Source organism: Onychostoma macrolepis, chromosome 12, assembly GCF_012432095.1.
Source record: "Onychostoma macrolepis isolate SWU-2019 chromosome 12, ASM1243209v1, whole genome shotgun sequence".
Classification (NCBI taxonomy): Eukaryota; Metazoa; Chordata; class Actinopteri; order Cypriniformes; family Cyprinidae; genus Onychostoma; species Onychostoma macrolepis.
The window spans coordinates 10,123,272-10,147,012 of record NC_081166.1 but is presented as its reverse complement, the minus strand read 5'-3'; the positions used below and the strand labels follow the sequence as shown (position 1 = coordinate 10,147,012).

The 23,741-nt window shown below is 37.2% G+C and overlaps 2 protein-coding genes across 3 annotated transcripts in view; both read left to right on the top strand.

The window, feature by feature from the left end:
• Window positions 1-914: 914 nt before the first annotated feature.
• On the top strand, window positions 915-10,006 carry cpn1 (carboxypeptidase N, polypeptide 1). Its single transcript, XM_058792791.1, has 9 exons — window positions 915-1,294; window positions 3,585-3,781; window positions 4,472-4,627; window positions 6,831-7,007; window positions 7,318-7,429; window positions 8,035-8,174; window positions 8,597-8,696; window positions 8,776-8,894; window positions 8,976-10,006. The coding sequence occupies exons 1-9, from the start codon at window positions 1,060-1,062 to the stop codon at window positions 9,090-9,092; spliced, it is 1,353 nt and encodes a 450-aa protein (XP_058648774.1). The 5' UTR covers window positions 915-1,059; the 3' UTR covers window positions 9,093-10,006.
• A 3,864-nt stretch (window positions 10,007-13,870) lies between these two features.
• The window catches only part of dnmbp (dynamin binding protein), a 48,387-nt gene continuing 38,516 nt past the window's right edge, over window positions 13,871-23,741 (top strand). The window contains exon 1 of one of the 2 annotated variants that reach the window (XM_058792786.1): window positions 13,871-14,272. The gene's annotated coding sequence lies outside the window, so the exon portion shown is untranslated. The remainder of the gene's footprint in view (window positions 14,273-23,741) is intronic. The other variant, XM_058792785.1, reaches the window with a different exon arrangement.

Sequence of the window (23,741 nt, the reverse complement as noted above, 5' to 3'; positions counted from 1 at the left end):
CGACATGTTAAATGGATAAAATGTGATAGTAAAGACTTTCTATTTTGAATAAATGCTGTTCTTTTTAACCTTTTATTCATCATAGAATCAAAGAAAAAAGTATCATATATATATATATATATATATATATATATATATGTATGTATGTATATAAACCCTGTAGTATTCCATTAAAAAAAAAAAGTACCGTATGTACAGTTTGATTTCATGGTTAATTTAAAGCCAAATGGCTAATCTGGCAAAAGCAAGAGGAGTCAGTAATGACACAAACACATGGGCAGTTGAGTAAACATCCTGCTTGTTTGGTCGATGCATTAGGTGTTACATTTCCATCAGTGGTGCTATTGAGAATGGATATAAATTCAGTAACAAAGCAACAACTGCCCTACTCACATGCAGGTTGTAGTGAGTGTGACTGACAGCAGCTCCTGGGGTTTATAGTAGAGGTGACTGGGGGAGAGGGCCTCAGAGGCCCCGTCTGAAACCTTTGGTCCCCCATGGTCCGTTTTCCCAGAATGCCCTGTAGAAGCTCTAACCTCTCGGGCTCCGAGTGTGTTTACTTTGAGTTAATGAATGAGCTAGTGTTGGAGTGAAAGTGGGTGAATAAATGCTAATCACATCCCTTTCCCCCAAATAAAGCCTCCATTTCGCCCCTTTCCTGTTTGCTTTTATTCCCCTTTAGTTAAATCACCAGTAATCATGATTTTAAAAGCTAGTCAGAGACAAACCACAGGTCAGGAATGAAATGCTCAACTAGTACTGTCAGAAAAACACAAGAGGGGGAGGTTTAGTGTGCAATGAGCGTAAAGCCAAAGTTGAGGTGTCATATGCGATGTCAAACTCTCACTTCTCCAACAATGCCAATTGAGTAAACACACACAAATGGTACGAGTGAGGGAATCAGGGGAGAGAGAGAGAGAAAGGAGGGGCCGTCCTTACTTGCTCTTCTAAGCGAGAGTGAGAGGAGGTCCAGAGGGAGGAGGCAAACGGGGAGAGCAGGATCGAGAAAGAGAGTGAGGGAAAAGAAGTGGCGCTCTGTTTGCGGAGCAGTCTGAGACCATGCTGTCAGGCAGCTCTCTGATCTGGATTGGGGCGCTGCTTCTGGGGCTCGAGGCTTCGCTGACCAGGGCGTCTGACTTCCAGCACCATGGTTATGAGGAGATGGTGAGGGCTCTTTTTGCTGTCCAAAGCGAATGCCCCTACATCACTCGCATCTACAGCATCGGTCGGAGCATAGAGGGACGGCACCTATATGTCCTGGAGTTCAGTGATCATCCTGGCATCCATGAAGCATGTAAGTCTTTTCTTTAGTCTTGTACCAAGGCATTAAATTCCTCACCCATGTAGCTCAAGCAAACTCTAGCATGTTCCTATTGAAGCTGTAGGGTTGCCAGAGCTGATTGGTGAAGTAATAATTTGAGTTTGATTGCATAATTTGTGCTGTTTTCTGAGAAGAGTACTTAACAGAATTGTTGATATAAAGCTTTGGCTGGTTATTCACTGGGTTTTCTGGCCAGCCAATGTTGACCGTCAACTTGATTTATCTTGCTGCTCCTCAAACACTCACATACGGTAAATTGCATCCAGGAATGGACAGTAATGGGTTTAAGGGGGCTGTACGTGCCTGGAGATGTGTTGAGTGTTATATGTAACTGTTGCAGGCAGGAGCAAACATCAGTCTTATCACTGATCTAAAACAAGAACATTCCCACAGGATAGACTCTTTAATAGCTCAATTGTTTCTTCTAGAAACGGAGAGCAAATGGACACTTCTGCTTCTCAGATGATTCTATTGAGAACAAGCCCTCATTAATCTTGCATGTGTCTCTTCTAGAGTTCCAGAGGAGAACAATCTCTCAAACTGTTCTCAGATTGACCAAAGTTTGGAATCAAAAGTCTTTACATAAACTTAAACATTTCCCTTCAAACTCTCAAAGAGAGTTTTTTGAGAGCTTTTTCACAAAATTTTAGGAAAATCATCTGATAGATTTCTCAGAACTCCAATATATCTTACGAGATATGAAAAAGCAACTTCTGCAAAATTTTCCTTTTTGTTCTTGCCTGTAGACCTTGTTCCTTTGTTCACTCAAATTCAAAACACATTCCGCTCTCAGCTACTGGAGGTAGTTAAGATCCATCAACAAAAGGAATTAATAAATCAGCTTACGAAAGCAAATGAATCTTTGCCATCAGATGTAAAGATCTGCTTCTCTTGGCAATATGAGTACAAAGGTAAAACCTCTGAGAGAATTGCAGGATGTATACATGTTCCTCATGGAGTACAAAAACAGGAACCGGTACAGCAGAGTGGGCAAAGTCGTTGTGACCTGACCCTTTAGATTCCTGAACAATATTTGTGCTTATGTGTTAATGTCGAGGTCACTTGTTTAGTGACTCTTTGAGCAGAGACACATCACTGTTAATTTAATTATTTGATGATTAATGGGAAGACCGTGATGAGTCTGCCTGCACACAGTGGCTAATTAGATTTGCGATCTCGCCGTCACTCACTTCCGCATCAAAAAAGAACAAACGGAAATCTGCTGGTACTTGTTAGAAGAGATAATTGTGAATAATGAGCTGACAACTGGCTGTGAGACAGGAATTTCGATGAGAGTGGCCTGCTGCGCTGTTAAACACTCAGAAAGCTTTTGTAGGAGGAAAATTATGAATTTGAATTCATTCATATTTGATACTAGCATTTATGGTGTCGTCTTACTCAAACGCATGCACATTGTAGAATGATTCTGTCAATATTCATGTCATTCCATAATTTTCTGTGAATCAAATAGGTCTGTTCCTCATATAAAAGTCATATATGTGACCCTGGACTACAAAACCAGTCTTAAGTCTCTGGGGTATATTTGTAGCAATAGCCAAAAATACATTGTATGGGTCAAAATTATCCATTTTTATTTTATGCCAAAAATCATTTGGATATTAAGTAAAGATCATGTTCCATGAAGATATTTTGTAAATTTCTTACCGTAAATGTATCAAAACTTCATTTTTTATTAGTAATATGCATTGCTAAGAACTTTAAAGGCAATTTTCTCAATATTTCGATTTTTTTGCACCCTCAGATTCCAGATTTTTAAATGGTTGTATCTCGGCCAAATGTTGTCCTATCATAACAAACAAAGCTTTCAGGTGATGTATAAATCTCAATTTCAAAAAATTGACACTTAAGATTGGTTTTGTGGTCCCAGGGTCACATATGTCTTAAAAAGACAAAATAATGTAATGTTTAAGTTGTATGAACTAATTCTATGGTGCTTTCTGGAGACCATATCTCCATTTGCTTTCATTGTATTAAAAAAAGTACATTTCTCGTGTTGCATTCCACAAAAGGAAGTTATACAGGTTTGGAACAAAACTGAAAAATTATAACAAAATCTCTTTAAATCTTTAGTAGGCAACCCTTTAGAGCTTCATGTGCATATTGGCTCTCAATTTATGCGGTTGTTGCTTCTGAACTGCTTCATATGCATGCGTAGAACTTGTTTGCTTGCATGCTATTCACGGATGTGACCCTATGACCTCATGACTTCCTGACTGGTGGTCACCTGACCTGTGTTTTTCAGTGGAGCCCGAGTTCAAGTATGTAGGGAACATGCATGGAAACGAGGTGCTCGGCAGGGAGCTGCTCATCTACTTAGCCCAGTTCCTGTGCGAGGAATATCGGGCAGGAAACGAGCGAATCACGCACCTCATCCATGACACACGAATCCACATCCTTCCTTCGATGAACCCGGATGGATATGAGGTTGCAGCCAGGCAGGTATACAGCCCTTAGTAGCTAATTTACATTATAAAACAAGTGTACTAAAACAGCACATTTCCAAATGCATGACCCAACAGCTCATGGTGTGAACGCGACCATGCATATGTATACACTCATTTATTCAGTATGGCAGCTGTGGCGTGGGAGTGTTGTAAGTCTCTGGAGGCCCCCAGTTTGTTATGAAGGAATCAGCCATATCCCAGAGTGCATTGCTGACTTTCTTCTGAGACTAATTACACCAGAAGAACTCACAAAAATAACATCCAAATATAAAACAATGCACACAAAAATACACACCATATTTTTTTCTTGAACAAAGCATCCATACACCTACTGTACAATATTCACACATCTAGAATGCAAAATTACAGTAATACAGACTCTTTCTTGATCTTAGAGACTAATTATATGTCCAGCAGTAAATGGTGCTTGAATGTGGCCACACACACCCGGTTATCAAAGCGTCTCACTGGACCAGACATGAACTAGTAGAGAAAAACCACCTCAGCATCAGACAGAATTTTTTTTAACATTGTCTGGCTCGCTTACGCAATACACACAAGCACAATAAAACCACTTGAGGGATAAGTTTCACACCTGACATTGTGAGAATGTTAAAAGGTGATATACCTCCCCAAAGGTTCCTTAAAGGATAGGAAATGATTTGCTCTTTTCTCTGATTTACAGGGTCCAGAGTTCAACGGCTACTTAGTGGGACGTGGAAATGCAAAGGAGGTGGATCTGAACCGCAACTTCCCAGACCTGAATGCTCTTATGTATTACTATGAGAAGCACAATGGCCAAAACCATCACCTGCCATTGCCTGACAACTGGGAACTACAGGTGGGCATCAATCAGCGTCACATACACTGCTACTGCTGTCTGTTCAGAATGAGATGAGTGGGAGAGACCAGTCAAAACAATTAGTCATGGAGCTTGTGTAGCGATTTGAAAGTGCGGAAAGATGTTTAGACAATTTAAGATACACTTCGCAAGGGTTACGGTTAAAGGTCATGTCCGAACCATTTATGTACACTACTGGCCAAAAGGTTGGGGTCAGTGCAAATTTTTTTTAAAATAGATACTAAATAATACTTTATAAAACTCTAAATATAGAAATTAATACTTTTATTCAGCAAGGATGTTAAATTGATGAAAAAATGGCAGATAATGTAACAAAAGTTTTCTATTTCAAATAAATGCTGTTCTATTGATCAAAGAATCCTGAATTTTTTGTTTTCTTTTTTTTACAAAAATAGCAGCACAGCTGTTTTCAACGTAATACAAAAACCAAATTAATTCTTTTTAGTGAGTAAAGAAACATATAGCACAACCAGTGTAGTCTGATTCCTGAGTCGCATGACTTTTATAAGCCAGTTTTTTTTAAGGAATCAAAAACACAAAACACGGACAGTTTAGTCTGATTCCAAAAATGAATGAAAGGTTCTTTTGAAACAATTGCATTTTTAATAAATATTAATTCTGTCTATTTCTATACTGTTTATTCAAAATATAGGCAAAAAAAAAAAAAAAGAGAATCATTATTGGAGCTAAAACCTTTAAGAGGAAGCGGAATTGATTTAATTGTTTAATTATTTCCTTGGGAAATCAAACATATTATCAGACTGATTTTAGGGGGAAAAAAATCTGTGGAATGACACTAAGAAAAAAGTATAAAAAAATTATCCAAAATATTTAATAATTAAATAAACATGTAATGAGTAATGTGAAGAACTTTGTGAAAGACTGGGAATGAATCCCAGATTCAATTATATGTGTGTCGTTCTGCCCATGACATTGGTGTTGCTAACATCACGTTCTACCAGTGGAGCTACAGGAACTTTCTGTATATGTTTTCATGGGGTGACTTTTTTTATTGCCATAACAATATACATACACTCAGATAAATCACTGTTCCAATCTGAAGTAAAATACAGGATTGCAAAGAAAAACGTTTTTGTTTTTACAGTTGGACAGCTAAAATGAAGCTCTCCATTAGTCTGTCAGTAACCCACCCAGCTCTCATTCTGCTATCTATCAACCGCCAACAATCCCACCTTTCACAAAATAGAGAGCTTTGGCCTGTCTAAATGGCTTTTTTTAGCCTGTACTGCTGTTAGTCTTCATGAGCTCTGAATATTTTGGTTAGCCTTTCACAAATTGCTGAGTAATATAAAGTCAATCTAATCTGTGAGGATCCATGCTATCCATCAGGACTTAAGAATGTTACAAAGAAAATCTTGTGGTTCAGTGGAAGCAGAAACATTTGACCTTTAGTACAAATTGGTTCAAAAATATGTTTGTTTGAAATATAGTACAGAATTTGACTTTATGTAATAAAATGAAAGAATTGCCAGACTTTCGGAGCCCATCAGAATAATACAAACCATTTAAACAGCTCTTTCCAGGAACAACTCTTTATTTTCCTCAGTCTAAAATGAGAACTCCAGCTTTGGAGAAGTAAGTATGTTCACTGGCAGCCAGACATCCCTCAGGACTACAGCAGAAGAACTGCAGTTGGAGGAGTATGACACGTTCCAATCATTTCTCTGTGAGTCAAGAGCTGTCACACTCACATCAAACCCCGCTCGTGACCCTCTGACCCGAGCGTGGGCTTTGCACTACACAGAGCTAAGCAGGGAGAAAAACATCTGTATGAGTTCACAGCACGAAACCCGACTCTTCAATGACAACTGAGGCCAAAGGGACCCTTGGATGTTTATATATACAGATCCATGCATAATAAATACAACGTCTCCTCAAAACAGAGCAAAAAACGGGATCAATACCCAGCAGCCATCTCCAAGGAGCAGGCCAGACTGATATTACTTGATACATCAGGGCCAGGTGGAGGTTTATTATCCCTTCGCCTCTTGTGGGATACATTACCACATGTCAGATTTCTCAGATAACAGAGCTAAGGGAATATTCCAGAACACTGTCGGAGTGTCATGCTACAAAAACTTAAAACAAAGCCTGAAATAATGTACACAGCATGCAAGTTTTCTAATCGGAAAGTTTTTTTCTCTATTCCTGGTTCTTGCAGGTTGAGCCGGAGACTTTAGCGGTGATAAAATGGATGCAGAATTACAACTTTATTCTGTCGGCTAACCTCCACGGTGGTGCTGTAGTCGCTAACTACCCCTTTGATAAGTCTCGCGAACCCCGGATAAGAGGCAAAACATCATACTCGGCTACCCCCGATGATAAAATATTCAGAAAGGTATGTTGGTTTTTTATTTAAATGTTAAGCGTATAATTTTCTACTTTCTAAAAAGTGTAATGTCCAGAAACAATTAGCAAATGCAGGCCATTTATGAGTTTATTTTCCTGAAAAATTGTAATCGCTGTGATTCTGTGGCACTATCAACTGAGGCAACACAGACTTAACTAATGGTGTGTTTATGGGGGGGGGTTTCCCCCAGCACAGTAATTTCACAGAAATCATCTAATAAAGACTTGGCTGTTGTTTTTTCCCAAATTCTCTGCTGAATATTTACAGATTTTTGTGTTTATGCACTATGTGTGTTTAGTTGGCAAAGACTTACTCCTATGCCCATAGCTGGATGCATAAGGGCTGGAACTGCGGCGATTACTTTGATGAAGGAATCACAAATGGAGCCAGCTGGTACTCTCTATCTAAGGGTGGGTTATATTTTACATACCACAGCTCTCGTTCAGTTACTTCAACAAGGCATGTGGTTTTGTCTCATCTAGAAGCCTTGTAATTTAGCTGAAATTTGGGAATTACAAGCACTTTTATCTTAAAAGAAACTAAAGTGTTTTCTAGTTTAGAGCTATTTCAATAGTAAGTGTGCCAGTCAGAAAGTAATATCTTCTTGGGGCAAAATTCAAATTGATTTTAAAATGATTTTGTAGAGGGTAGTGTTTTACATTTATGAGGTCATATTACAAAACTTTTGCATAAGACAAAAAAAACTGCAGAAAATGGTAAAGCATGAGCATGTTAACAGTATTCGTGTTCATGTTTTGTGTACACACATGGTGTTTTTTTGTGTATGAGTGATCGTGTTTCTTGAAAATATTAATTTAGGAGCGCAATACAAATATTCCGAAATGTTTGACTTAAAAAAACAGTGAATACTTTAGATATGTGGGGCATCTTTCCCATTTTTTGTGGCATTTTTTGACTCCAACACTAGTTAATTTCTGACCCCGGCCAACACTGAAGTGTGTAATATATATTTAATGTGTGATTTAAGAAGAATTATCGCTCAATGTCTCTGAAGGGATGCAGGACTTCAACTACCTCTACACAAACTGCTTTGAGATTACTCTGGAACTCAGCTGTGACAAGTTTCCTCCAGCGACGGCTCTCGCCAGTGAGTGGCTGGCCAACAGAGAGGCTCTGGTGTCCTACATGGAGCAGGTAAGAGGAACTTCTCGTCTCACATTTGACTGTTTCACTGCTTTAGTCTCAGCTCTGTCTGCTTGTAATGAAACAAGTAGAAGTTCAAACTCCATTTCTGCATTCAAAACATTTAGCAAATTGAGAAAGAGCTTTGGGTTCGAAAGCAAACAAGAAAAAGGAGGCCAGTATTCTAGCAAATACAGGTAAGAAGGACAAATTGGTTTTCCATGGCACTAACAGGTAATGAACCTGTCCCTAGATACTTATAATGTGAAATTGATATAGTGCTTCAGGGGTCTTGTTGTGAGTTCAAGTAACACTACACTGCTCGGCAGCACATTTAAAGTAATGGATGGAATCGGTTTACCACTTTGAGTGCAGTGCCTGACTGCAACCGAAAGCTTAATTGACATATATCTGGACTGTCTCCTGTCCTCCAGGTGCACCATGGGATTAAAGGCATGGTCTATGATGAGAACAACAATCCAGTTAGCAATGCTGTGGTCTCTGTGGCAGGCATAAACCATGATACCACCAGTGGTGAGAGTTGTTCTACATTTAAAAGCTGATTTTGTAGAAAGCTTTAATGCTTAATTTAATGTATCTGATGCTGTTTCAGGAACGGATGGAGACTATTTCCGTCTGCTCTTGCCGGGTACCTACACAGTGACAGCTTCTGCACTAGGTTACCAACCTTTTACCAAAACAGTAACAGTGGGACCGGCTGAAGCTGTACAGGTGATAAGCAACATCACAAATACACTATTCATTACTGACTTTTTTCAATAATAAACTAACATGTTTTGTTCTTCTTTCCAGTTGGATTTCTATTTGAAAGTTCAACCAAAAGGGACAAACTTGAACATTAAAGCTTATCCCAACAAGAAAGGTTCATCAACGGCTAAAATTCCTCCGACCAACCTTGGCCCAAGATAAAGAGCAAGAACTACATAGACAAAACAAGTCGTTGCTTTTTAAACTGAAGAACAACAAAGGGAAACATGGACTCTCACTGTGATGAACCTCACTTACTATGTCATGTAGATTCTCTGTTGTTTGTATAAATGCATAAAAGTGTGTTTTCATTGTGAAATCCATATATTGCTCTCAAGTTCTTGTGGAGCTTAAATATATATGTCTTATAATGGCTTGGAGTATAAAGGAATCGGGGGGAAAGTAGGTAATGTACTGTAAACAAAAGATATTTCTCTTTCTATGAGAAATTAATCATAGATTAATGGAGACATTTAGATGGACTGTTACTGGAAATTATGTCTGAATATGGTAAGAGATCGATCAGTATAAGATTAATTATCTCATGTGGATAATAATAATAAAATAAACATTTTATCATTTAAAATAAGGTTGGTCTTTTTATCTACTCTTTCGACAGTTTGTTTTTAGGAATATGAACATGTTTAATGTAATGAGCATGTGTGAATATTTATAAAAATGTATTTAAATTTTCATTAAGCTACTGAATACGCACTTACTGTGATTAAAAAAATATCACATGCATATACATTTTCTTCATATGATCTTTAAATGTGAATATGTGATGTTTCATTAAACGAGGCATATTTTAGTTCACCATTTGCATGCAAAGTACAGATTTACTGAAATGATCCATTTACTTCCTAAACTCTAATTTGAAGTGAATACTATTAAGCAGTTCAGGTGAAGTTCTTTGTTTAAATTAGAACAGCAATATATAAGGTTGTACAGATAGTCATCTGCTAACTTGAGTACAGGTGCATCTCAAATTAGAATGTCGTGGAAAAGTTCATTTATTTCAGTAATTCAACTCAAATTGTGAAACTCGTGTATTAAATAAATTCAGTGCACACAGACTGAAGTAGTTTAAGTCTTTGCTTCTTTTAATTGTGATGATTTTGGCTCACATTTAACAAAAACCCACCAATTCACTATTTCAACAAATTAGAATACTTCATAAGACCAATAAAAAAAAACATTTTTAGTGAATTGTTGGCCTTCTGGAAAGCATGTTCATTTACTGTATACTTGGTAGGGGCTCCTTTTGCTTTAATTACTGCCTCAATTCGGCGTGACATGGAGGTGATCAGTTTGTGGCACTGCTGAGGTGGTATGGAAGTGTGGGCAGGTGCCAAATCCTGCTGGAAAATGAAATCAGCATCTTTACAAAGCTGATCAGCAGAAGGAAGCATGAAGTGCTCCAAAATTTCTTGGTAAACGGGTGCAGTGAAAAAACACAATGGACCAACACCAGCAGATGACATTGCACCCCAAATCATCACAGACTGTGGAAACTTAACACTGGACTTCAAGTAACTTGGGCTATGAGCTTCTCCACCCTTCCTCCAGACTCTAGGACCTTTGTTTCCAAATGAAATACAAAACTTGACTTTGGACCACGGGGCAACAGTCCAGTTCTTCTTCTCCTGAGCCCAGGTAAGACGGCTCTGACGTTGTCTATGGTTCAGGAGTGGCTTAACGAGAGGAATACGACAACTGTAGCCAAATTTCTTCTTCCACACTTTTTCCTTCCACTCAACTTTCTGTTAACATGCTTGGATACAGCACTCTGTGAACAGCCAGCTTCTTTGACAATGAATGTTTGTGGCTTTCCCTCCTTCTGAAGGGTGTCAATGATTGTCTTCTGGCCAACTGTCAGATCAGCAGTCTTCCCCATGATTGTGTAGCCTAGTGAACCAAACTGAAAGACCATTTTGAAGGCTCAGGAAACCTTTGCAGGTGTTTTGAGTTTATTAGCTGATTGGCATGTCACCATATTCTAATTTGTTGAGATAGTGAATTGGTGGGTTTTTGTTAAATGTGAGCCAAAATCATCACAATTAAAGGAACCAAAGACTTAAATTACTTCAGTCTGTGTGCAGAGAATTTATTTAATACACGAGTTTCACAATTTGAGTTGAATTACTGAAATAAATGAACTTTTCCACGACATTCTAATTTATTGAGATGCACCTGTACATCCCTGTGTAAAAATCACATAAAAGACACTATGCTTTTTCTACAACCACGCAAAGTGCTGAATGGCAAACTCATTCATAGGCTGGGCAACTATCCTATGAATAATATGTAAGAATATACTTATAGATAGATAGATAGATAGATGGATGCATGCAGACATGCCTTCATAGTACATAGACAGACACCATAATTCAATTCTTCATTTTTGCTTCTAGTTGCCCAGATATATTGTAATTCCTTATTTTTCCCCCTAGCGCAATATTTTGCTATCTGGAAATAATTTTCTCAATGCACTGGAATCTTGACGTGATTTCTCAAAAAACGTCAAGCTGCAAGTCTACATTCCTCTCGATTATGCAAGCTCTTGTTGAGAAGCTTGTAAAGTGTTTTTAAATCAGCTATTATTTGTGTTTTCCAATTAATATACTGTATTCAATGGATATTTAAGAAATAATCTCATTATTAATAAATCCTCAACTGTAAGCATACTGATGTTTACTGAAGCTACAGGAACACTAGGGGTCAGTGCTGTAGCGGTACGGTCAGGCCAATGCTATTACTCCACTTAAAAGTGTTGAATATACCAGAAAACATAGTAACAAAAGATGTGGAGCTAAAATTCCCTTTGATATTTCCTACTCCAATTTCCAGTTTCAACAGGAAAAACATCAACATAAAGACACTGCACTCGCCAAACAATTTCTTTTAAAACATGCAGCTTAAAAAACTATAATTTAGTATATTAATACCATAAAATTTACTTTTTAGTTTTCAGTATGATCTTCTTGAATAGTGCAAGAACATTCAGTTCAAGAACATCAAGACAGACAGACTGAATATGTACAACTGATTATTCCGTGTTTTTAATTCAGCAGTGAATATTTCAATAAAATGATCCATCAAAAATACATTTGCTTTAGATGAAAATATGTATGTAAAGTAAACAGTGCTAATATTTTCCTGTGTTCTTCCTGGTTATCAACACAAACAGAATAACAGTGCCCTCTGAATAACAGGAAAAAGGAAAATGTACTACAGGAATGTTGCGCACGAGGATTAGAAGTCTCTGCAGCTGGAAAATGTGAGCAATACTTAATCTCTCATAACCAAGAATAATGATGTTTGGAGAGCTGCGCCGTCAATGAGACTGAAAATGAAGGAAATTTTGTGTAAAAAGTGTGCCAAGAAAAAATGATGATTCATTCCCCCTATTAGTAGTCTCTTCCAATCAGAAGATCAACAATCTGTCATTTACAGTCCATGAACAAACAGTCCAAACAGTTGCAAAATGAAGTGACAGGATTTCATTGTGAATGAGAATGCTTCAGTGACACAAAGTTCATGAATACATCAACAAGAATGAATGGCAACAAAAAGCTCAAGCTCACATGATCTTTCTCAATGAAAATGTCACAGTAGGAGAGGACAACAGACGCTTTTCATGCCTCCAGGATATGACAGATCTGGCATTTTCTCATAGATGCCGTGGGCATGTTGTGTCAGAGCGGCTTACAACACAGAGCTGAATGCGACAATGAAACCCACACAGCAACTGTTATTATCTGCCCTCACTCTAGTCTAGAGGATGCCCACTTGGCTTGAGTTTTTTAACCGAATTTAAAGGGAATCCGAGTCAAGTGACAGGTATTGGTGATGACTGGATTGTGCACAGAATGATGTGTGTGTTAATCAGAGGTTAAAATCTGACGTAACCATTCTGCACTACCTTACAAACAAGGGCCTCACAGGCAGCTTCCTTTCATTGTTTCTATATATAAGGAAGTCATGGTTAATGCAGACACGGCAAAAATAACCTTACTTGGCAGTGTCTTGAAACATTATGTTCCCTTGTTGCAATAATAATGACAATGATGAGTCTACACAAAGCAAGAAAGCTGTCCTTTCCACCAACTATCATCAAATGTAGAATATCTCAGAGAGCCTTGAAACCATAATCAGACAGTATTAGCCTCTGTATCTGAGCATTAGACAATATAATGGTGTTTCTTCAACTTTGGGTACTTTTACGTTCCAAGGACTGATTTTGTTAAAACTCTTTTTTTTTGTGTTATATCATGGTCATATGAAACGTTTCATCTCCACTTCTTACCTTTTGTCGCATACCCATGTCCCCAGACATTTAATATTAAAATATAAAAGTCAATCACAAAAATATGAATGTGTGAAATTACATAATTTCATATTCATAGAATAAAATATACATAAACCATTTCTATATTTATTTTGTGAAAATAATTTCCCCCAAACAAAAGTCATTTACAATGCAACAAGCAATTTTGCCCTATTCAAGTTTTTCAAGTTTATTTTTTTACCAAATAACTTCCTTAAAAATGACAAAAATTCTCATGTGGTGCATGTATGTCCACTATTAGTAGACAAATAGTTTGAAAAGTGTGTTTTTTAGTTTTTTTCTTTTTCTAAAATTCTACATGCCATCATGAGTGCCCAGAGATGAACAAACACTTATAATCTTTTGTTTAAACGTTTTTGCAACCTACATTTTTAAAATCTATAAAAATCACATTGATTATGGTAACATGATGTAACAAACCGTTTGACTTCAGGTTGCCTTTATATGACAGTGTAACTACAGAACAGCGGAATAAAATATCACGATATCCGTTTGTTTCAGATTAGCGGTACAGACTGTAATTTCGCTGGATTATTTCCCTCATTTTAAAACACTGAGAAATCAACAGACACGTAATACCTCGTGTTATTAGGAATTTCCTTCAGGCACGTTGAAGGCAGCCCTGCGCTCGGGGTTGGTGTCAGCAGAGGGTGGTGTGTTGGTGTTGATGTTGATGTCAGCATGGAGGGAGTCGAGGATCAGCCTGCTGGCATTTCCATTGGGATGACAGCTGATCCCGCCGTGGCGTAGATGACCATCGGGATCGGATTAACGGCAACGCTTGAGCCAAGTAATGACAGGCGGGAGAAACGCCTGTTGCCTTCATCTGATGTTTGATTTCTAAGCAACATTGAATGATACAAAGTTAATGGCAGAAGTTAAACGAGCACGAGCATCTACTGGATAGCGAAAGTTCTCTTACTGTCGGTTTTTAGTTGAGCCTTTTCAGCAACGCAATCTAATCGCATTGAGGGCATTTGTGATCACACAGGTAAGTGAAATCTTGTATTTAATCCTGTATGAAGCTCGTAGTCTTGTAGTGGTTTTAATGGCAGCCTCGGTTACATCCTGAACTGGAGATAAACCGCGAGGGGTTTAGTTATAACATTTTGTCTTCTGTTTGAAACTCTTATACTGCTGTATTGTGCATATGTAGCGGTGCTGAGGGAATTTTGTGGCATATATTTGTCCAGCTTCGACTAACATGTACATCTGTTTTCTTTTTTTCCTTTATACTACACGATTATCCGCTGACGTTAGTGCTGTGGATTTCGATTCTTTTTAGTGATTCGAATCTTCTGGATTGATTAGTTCTGTTGCTCTTTCAACAGGTCACACTGTTACAGTCAACGAGTCACAGATCGAATCTTCGCTAAATCGATTCGTTAAATGTCATTATTGAGACATTTAAAATAATAAAAAGCTGAGGGTGATACGTAAAACTTTGAGTAGTTCAGTGAAGGGGGCGTCTTAGTTCAGGAAGTCCATTCAGTGAAATGCTTCAGTGAGTTAAATATACAAAAAAAGGGAAAAACTTAAACCAGCTTAAGATGTTTTGCTGGTTTTAGATAATGGTCTCACAGCCTAACCAGGCTGAAGGTAAACTGGTTTTATGAGTCTTAACTGGTTAACAACAACCCAGTTTCCTGACCAGCTGAAATAGCTAACATCAGACAAACTGGATCAAGCTTGGAGGCCCACAAACCAGCTTAGACAAGAATGTGTTTTTAAGCAAGGTTAAGTGTGCTTACATTTGCTAGAAAGCATGAATCATTTATTCAAATGTGGTGGCCCTGTGGCAACTATGGTAAACCATAAATATCCATATCAATCAAACTGAACAGTAACAGTATAGGTTTTAAAGGACCACAAGCCAACCGAAACAGCATGTAGGTTTGGTGATCTTTTCACCTGTCAAATAGCAACTGTTCAGTCATTTGTCTCTCTTGCTGTGAGAGCAGTAGTGTGTCAGACTTTGGGACACCATTCATTCACCTAAATCAAACTATATTTGCTATTCATCAGCACAAAATACACTTGTATAGGTGTTGGCCAGTGTAACTGTGCTGTATTTACCCAAAGATTAACGGAACGCTCTTATTTGTCTGTTTTGAAATCCGATGTACTCAAACATTGTTGTGTTGTTTGTCATTTAGACCTCACTGATACAGTTAGTACCTGTGAAACTGGTTTAGGCCTTTTTCTTTAGAGCTTTCAGTAGTTGTTAAAAATATGCACTAACAAGACAAGCAGGATACAAAACTGATGTAATTAATTTATTTTGAATTATTCTAAATATTCTGCCTCAATAATGTTTTTTTTTTCTTCTTTCAAATTTCTCACCAATCACTCACTATGGGCCAGCATCATCAGATACAAAAATAATGTTTCAATTATTTACTATTGTATTGACAAGTGTTGACAAGCATTAATGTCAATGAATAAATTGAGACTATAGGATGGTTTCAAGCTGATATTAAGCTAAATTTATTGAATTATTATCATTACAATACATAAACATAAAATAAAACAAACAAAGCCATAATATTGTTGACAAAATAACCATATTTTTTATATCACACAGAAATTAAATACTGTACCCATTTTTCTGGCATTGCAAGCTATTAATTGGACCTAGAATTAAATGCAAAATATTTAAAATATTATTATATTCAAAAAGTATGTATAACTTTATAAAAAGTTTATATATATGATTATAAATTAATATTATATATACAATTTTATATATATATATATATATATATATATATATATATATATATATATATATATATATAATTTAAATTATAAAGAAAAATAAAAGTGATCAGTGTATGAATAAGCTGTTTTGTAGCAGTTACTGTTAGTGCTCCTTTCAATATATTTGAATACAGTATATTTAAAATGTTCCATCAGTGTTTGGGTCTTCTTGTAAAAAACTACGTATAGCGTTCCTTGTTGCATGTGGAGGGTTTGAATTATTAATACAGACAGCAGTAGTATTCCCTGTCTATGCTTGTCATTCAAGCCTTATTATGTTGATATTATAAGAAGTAGCTTGTATCTGAAACATGACAGCAGCTAATGCATTGATGCACTACAGTTGTCCTGCAAAACATCACCTGCCTATCAAAATTGTATTTGTGATTTTACAGAGGCCTCTGTTGACCTGCCTCCATTACCAGATGTCATTTTGATTAGATTCGCTGTAGAGTGCAGGTTATGTTCATAACATGTAGAGACTTCATTCCACTCCGCTGTAGCCCAGAGAAAAGAAAGTTGGGAACATTCCTGGCATACTTTTCCAGCCACAACTGACGTTGGAAAAATGACATCTTAAATCATCAGAGAATTGAGATATGGCATTGTCTGTATGAGAGAGCATTATTGTCCCCTGAGACTCCTTGACTCAATGGTAAGCTTACATTGCATCTCTCAGCCGGCATACTGTAATTGATATCAGTTTGTTTTTATGTCGTGTGCACGATTCAGATTCAGTGGATACTACTATTCTCGCAACAACTGATGGCTGCCATTTGTCTAGAACACCAGCTGTGTTTTTGGGACCTTGTGTTGCTCGTATTGCACATGAACTCCTCTCTTTGACTCCAAGAAGAATTGAACTTGTCAGATTAGGGTATAGGATAGAGGTCATGTGGAGCCAAGTCATGTGACTCTGCTAGATACGGTACATGCTACTTGCAACGCCACACCAAAGGTGATACAAGGCAAGCACAGTTAAAATGAATCTGAGATGGATGTGGCTTCTGGATGGCCTATGTCTATTGTTTTTTTGGTCCTTGCTTTTTGATTTTTGAGAAGTTGTGGCCCGTGGTGGATGATTTTCTTTTGTGTTCACATGGATCTAAATCACACCTCTCTCAATGAGTCAGTGCTAACATATGACTTTGTGTTGTCTAAATGACAAAGTCAAAATAGTGTTAATGATAAGTTTCCAGTTACAAATTCTGTTGATTCATATGCATTATGGTTTTTTGGAATTGTAAATAATTTGTTTTGAGCATTAATGGGTTTCAAATGCTATCATGATTAGATAATGTTGCATTCGTTATTTAAAAATATAACATAAATAAAGTAAACATTGAAGTAGTTGCAGTATATGCACAAATTAATGGAAACAGTGCAGCATGTTTGTGCCCTCACAGTTCTCAAAAATAGGCTATTATGGCATATGGAATACTTTTATATGTATAAAGAGTCAAATCATTAATCAAAATCTAATTGAATTTCATTGCAAATAGAATTAAATAATTCTGAATTTGCTAAATCATTTTCTTGAGTCCAATCGAAAACCTACAGTATGACTCATGAATAAAATGGAATCAAAATAAATTCCATTGTTGAATCAAATTTATTTTGAATCAAAAACCTGTAAATTTGAATTAAATCCAATCTAATTGAGAAATAGAAATAATAATTATTGAATCAAATCAAAAACCTGTCGAATGGAATTGAATAGAATTTCAAATAGAATCAAATAATTCTCAGTTTGCAAAATCGTTCTTGAATCCAATCAAAAACCTATGAATCGTGAGTAGAATTGAATCTAAATAATTTCCATTGTTAGTTGAATCGGATCAGAAACCTATGAATTGTGAATCAAAATGAATCTCATTTAATCAGGAAATAGAATTGTTCTCTGTTTGCATAAAGCGCTATTGAATCGAAAACCTGTGAATCGAACTGAGGTGCGTTTCCCAAAATCATCGTTAGCTAACTATGGTCGTCAGCTCCATTGAACTGTAATGACGGAACTTGCGACTATAGTTGCTTTTGGGAAATACAGTTCACTCAAAGATTCACACACCTAGGGCCAACTAAACGTCTTTAATACTTCTGAGTTTTTTTGTTTTTTCTGTCAAACGATGGCCCTAGTCACCATGTAAAGTAATGTTAACTTTTTTTAGATCCTTATTTCACTAAAGCAAATTGCTCTGAACTTAATAAACGTAAACAGGAACCATCGCTGTCCAAAAAGGGGCTTCCTTGTGGTATTTAAGGTGTTTCACATTCTCATAGATAATTTGATAGTTTTGTCTTGTTTTTCTTGAATGTTCTGTGGAAAAACATTGTTCTTTGCAAATCATTTGAGCTTCTTTAAGCATCAGCGGTGGGCCGTAGTCCAGTAGCCTCATTAGATGCTCTGTAGGAGATTGTTTTCTGCAAAGCTGTAAATAAAGAACAGCCTCTCAAGGTTGTGTTTTTGGGGGGAGGTGTGTCTTGGAGAATGTGACATTTCAGAAAGTCCTCTCTCACACAGGCTTGCAAATCTCTTGGTCTCCACAGTAACCGTGTCCATCTGGGTTGTGCTTCTCAAGACAGTGTTTGTACAGGGAAAGTTCCCCATGCACGGTCTCTTGTGAACCTTGGATTTCCCCATAAAACTCCACTTGGACCTGCCAAAGATACACCTCCCATCCTCGTTTTTGAGAAGTCAGCCTAGAAACATTGCACCCCGAGAAAGCAATGGAATGAGGAAGTTTGGGAGCTCTGAGAAGTGAAGTAAGAGCCGTGCGAGAGTGTTTAGAGAAAGAGAAAACTTTAGCTCTGCTGTCTTAAGTTACTTAGAAGCAAAGCAGAAGCATTGAGAAACACAGAAGTTAGAAAATGTATAAGTGACGTAGGCCTATACATGTGAATACTGCTTTAAAGGGGCAGTAGTTACAAAAATGAATCTTCTGTCTTTATTTCTTCACCCTCATGTCATTTGACTTACGTTCTTCAGTATTCAAATTCAAATTCTGAAGACCGTGCTAGTTGCTCTTTACCATGCAGTTACATTGAATATAGGGGACTGAAGCATTCAGATTTCAAAAATAGACTATAAATGAATCAAAAAATTGTCCATGTTTGTGTAATAAACAGAATGAAATTTAAGTTGTGATAATCTTCTCCTTAGTGGGCCACTAAAAACATATCGCTTAGTCAGTGTGTTCAACTCGAGGAGAAATATATCAGATTCAAAACAAATCATTCAGACTGGTTTTGTAAATCATATCACCCGTTTACAAGATCTGACAAAAATGTATTGTTAATTAATAGGACAGTGCGACTTCGATTATGTCAAGGTTTCCTGAATTAAAACTTAAATTCAAGTCTGTTTCATACACAAAGCTTTTGTATGACGTCAGAAGAATGTACAGTACAGAAGTCTTATGGACCAATTTTATGATATTTTCATGGTGCTTTGTGTCCTTTTTGATGCTTGAAAGCTTCATTCCTGTTCATTGTAATTGTATGGAAAGAGCAGTCCTAATTGATGTCATTTTTGGGCTACTACTTTAATTCAGAGAATAGAATCATTGTAGAACTGAGGATTTGAAAATGTCTTTGCCCTGAAACAGTCTGTTTTCTTACATTGTGTCTCATAATTATGTGAGTATGTGTTTGTGTCAAGCTGAAAAAATTGATGAACTTTGTTTAGGTTGCAAAATAATGGGTTATTCTGCCAAGCTTCAGTATAGGAGGGTATCGTCTTATTTCCCCATCACATTGTTTATCACATAATTTTGGGTCACGTTATGCTTGTCAAGCTTCCTTTTTGTTTCGTTTTGATCAAATAATGATTGCAAGTCTACTGAAAAAAACATTGTTGGATTTATTAAATATATCCATGCTGAGACAGTTGGACCTCATCTAGAATGATCCTCATTTAGGGCTGTTTTGAAATGAATGCATTTAAATGCATGCAACACTCACGTGCCTGACTGCAGGCACACACAATGCCAGTGCCGTAAACACCCAACAGTAATATAAAAAGCAGCAGACCTGTGCCACAATATGGAAGCTTCCAGCCCTGAATGTGTGTTGCAATAGAGAGGCAGGGAGCGACCCACCTCCCCGCATATCTCCCCCTATTGTTGGCATGAAATTGGACCTGTTCAATAAATAAAAGCAGGCGGTCAGCAGATCGGGTTCCAGAGAGGGAACACTGCAGGAGAATCGGAAAAAGAGGAAAGGAATTGTTAGAGTTTTTAAGGGAGTGTCTTGGATCAGGAGAGGGATGAGGAAGACGGTTGACGTGTTTCCAGGGAAGGATGTTTTTACTTAGACTCCATCCAGGGTTGGATCACAGCTGCTCATAAGAGTGAATCGTACAGAAAGAGAAAGGACAGAGACGTACATACTTTATCAGATTTTGGAAAGGGATGATGGACATGTACACTTAAAATGTTTATTCCTGTATGCCAGGACAGAGACAGATGCGTGGGTGGGCTTTAGCTGGAGTTTTAAACGGGTTTCCAGCACGTAATTTGTCCACAAAGAAAGTGAAAATGCTGTGACAACTAAATCAGTCAGTCAGAATATGTTGGAAGTTTAAAGTCGACATAAAATGAAAATTGACGCTATGATACTGTTTTTTTATGTGACGATTCATCATTCCATGTTATTCTGTGGTAGGGTTTTCCAAACTGGAGTTTGCAAAGCCTTGTGAGTTCATGAACTGCAGGGAATTAAAAAAAAAAAAAATGCAGAATTAAAATAAATCAATGAAAATATTTATTAATCTACATGTAATTTCATGATTTCAACTGAAGTCATCAAGGTCGTCTATTTTTCAGCATCTGTCCTCTATCACTTCAGATAGAAAAAGTCCTTCCCTACATTTTTTTCTACTTTTACATTTGCGTTGATTCATTTAACTGCCTTTATTCAAAGCGAAATACATATAGGGGACATTATAAGCAATTTGTCATGGAGCCAACTAGGGTTGTGCCGATAGATGGTAGTATCGTGTATCGACGATAGTCAGAGATATCGCCTGTGGCTGATAGCAAGACGATTGTTTATTATTATTATTATTATTATTATTATTATTAGGCTAGTAATACCATCTAATTAATATTAGGGCTTATTTGTTCCATTATATTTCTTTACAGTGTTGCACGTTATAACCAATCGCACACGATTATGTTGAGCTTATGAATGCAATGGCCAGTCAGAAGCGTTCAGTTGAGTTTTTTTTGTTCAGCCTGCGCTGACTAATTCTGATTCGCGAATTCTCTCATCATAAACAACAAAGTGCAGATGTACGTGCAGTGTAAGTATAAGAGATTTATTCATCATACAATGCAGACCGCTTCATTGATTAAAACAAGAGTGTTTTTAAAGTGCATAAACTCTAATCGCTAGACTGAGTAAGTGATGATGTTCTTTGGTAATGTAAATGTTCTTTGCTCGTTTTCTGTAGCTGCCTTTTGAATAACTGACGAAATGTAAGCCTTATGATTAGTAACTTACCATGTTTCTATTGAATTGTTATAATGTTAAATGCAAATTCATTCACATTAAAAACGTTAGGCTGGTTTTAACCTTACGCTGGAGTTGGTTCACTCTCCGCAATGAAACTAAGGCTGCATTTACACAGCAAGTATTGATGACCAATTCCGATTTTGTGACTATATCCGATTTTTTGGACGACGTGCTTGCATTTCTTTTAAAAGTGACCCGTATCTGATGTGTGCATTTTACACTGCACTTGGTGAAACAAGCAAAAAATAGCATATGACATCACAAATCAATTTGAATAGTACATTGAGTTTAATTTATTGACATGGAATTCATATAGAAACGTTTTTAATGCAATAGTTACATCTATACATCAAAATGATATAGCCTAGAACAAATTCTTCAGGACAGTGATGTACGCAGCTCCGCTGAAAACTTGCCAGTGGAATAATACTCAGGTGGAACTTGTGGAAGATATTGTTAAGCATGTCACATTGTCTGTGTTTTTTTTTAGTAATTAAAACCAAATGTGTTCATCAGTGATTGTATATCAAAGGCAGGGACATGTTTGTGTGCATTTTATTGCATTTTATTTTGTGGTTTCAATGGAACGAACGGGACTGAAGCACTCGTCCGTGCACGAGCCGTAACTGACAACAGCAGAACATTTCAGCGTCAGTTCATCTTTTATTTAACACAAACGAACGAAATTAATACTCTGCTACTCAACTAGAGATGTTTCATTTGTTAAAGGTATGTCTCTGTACCACGAAATTGTTTGTAGGAGTCGAATTTACAGGGGAATATCCGATCTGGAAATTCATTTCATCATTCAATGATTTTTTTCATTGAATATTCAGTTTCAGTCTGAAATACCCTAAAAACCTTAGCATACAGTTTTGTGGAGCAGGATTTTGGAACAGTGAGATTTAAAGGGTTAGTTCACCCCAAAATGAAAATTCTGTCATTAATTACTCACCCTCAAGTCGTTCCAAACCCGTAAGACCATCAGTCATCTTCGGAACACAAATTAAGATGTTTTTGATGAAATCGGAGAGCTCTCTGACAGCAATGCAACTGAAATGTTCCCAGGTCCAGAAACGTAGTAAAAATTGGTAAAACAGTCCATGTGACATCAGTGGCTCAACTTCAGTTATGCGACGCTACGAGAATACTTTTTTTTTTTGCGCAAAGAAAACAAAAATAACAACAACATTCTTCTCCCCCGAGTTACGTCATCCGCCATTTTAGAAAGTATCACAATGCATACGCATGCTTTCCCCTAAGCGTAAACAACGCTTAATACGCAGATTACGTTCACGTGCGCACTTTCCCCCTGAACGTAAACAACGCTGATTAAGTCAAATACGTTCTTAGGTACTCTTCAGAATGGCGGAAGACGTAACTCGGGGGAGAAGAATAGTTGAGTAAATTGTTATTTTTGTTTTCTTTGTGCAAAAAAAAGTATTCTCGTAGCATCGCAAAACTGAAGTTGAGCCACTGATGTCACATGGACAGTTTTACCGATGTATTTACTACATTTCTGGACCTAGGAACATTTCGGTTGTGTTGCTGTCTATGGAGGGTCAGATAGCTCTCGGATTTCATCAAAAACATCTTAATTTGTGTTCCGAAGATGAACGAAGGTCTTACGGGTTTGGAACGACATGAGGGTGAGTAATTAATGACAGAATTTTCATTTTGGGGTGAACTAACCGTTTAACTCTGATGTCTTGTCTTGTAGGGGTCACAGCTGGTTGGGAGAAAAACCTTATCATGGAAAAAGGTTTTCTGCCAACAATTTATACCGAAGTCAGTTTATTCAGAGATGAGCAACAAAGAGAAATACATTGTGTTAGTAGTTGTGATCTAGTGTGAGGGCGGCACATGACCTGCACAAACACAGATAAACAACGGCAATGTTACGTCACATTAGTCCTCAATACTGAATCTTTCGTCTGATGCACAGTTGCTTCTTTGTCTTAATGCCAGCTGTTTGCGTGTGTGTGTGAGAGAGTGTGTGACCCCTTTGAAAGACTGCAGAGTGAGTGTTTACAAAGCTGTCTGTAGTTATACCACCACTGTCACTCCAGTGCCAAGTGTCTCATTCACACACAAATAAAGAGACCCTCTCTTTCTTTCACTAGTTTGCTTTGTTCATTCATCTTTATTTATTAGCCTGAGATTTGCTCATCATTTCTGTTTTGTGT

Bases quoted from the DNA above. Each gene is read 5' to 3' on its own strand.
- cpn1 (XM_058792791.1), top strand. From the start codon at position 1,060: ATGCTGTCAGGCAGCTCTCTGATCTGGATTGGGGCGCTGCTTCTGGGG. The intron at 7,430-8,034 runs GTGGGTTATATT...ATGTCTCTGAAG, and splicing joins CTGGTACTCTCTATCTAAGG to GGATGCAGGACTTCAACTAC. The intron at 8,895-8,975 runs GTGATAAGCAAC...TCTTCTTTCCAG, and splicing joins GACCGGCTGAAGCTGTACAG to TTGGATTTCTATTTGAAAGT.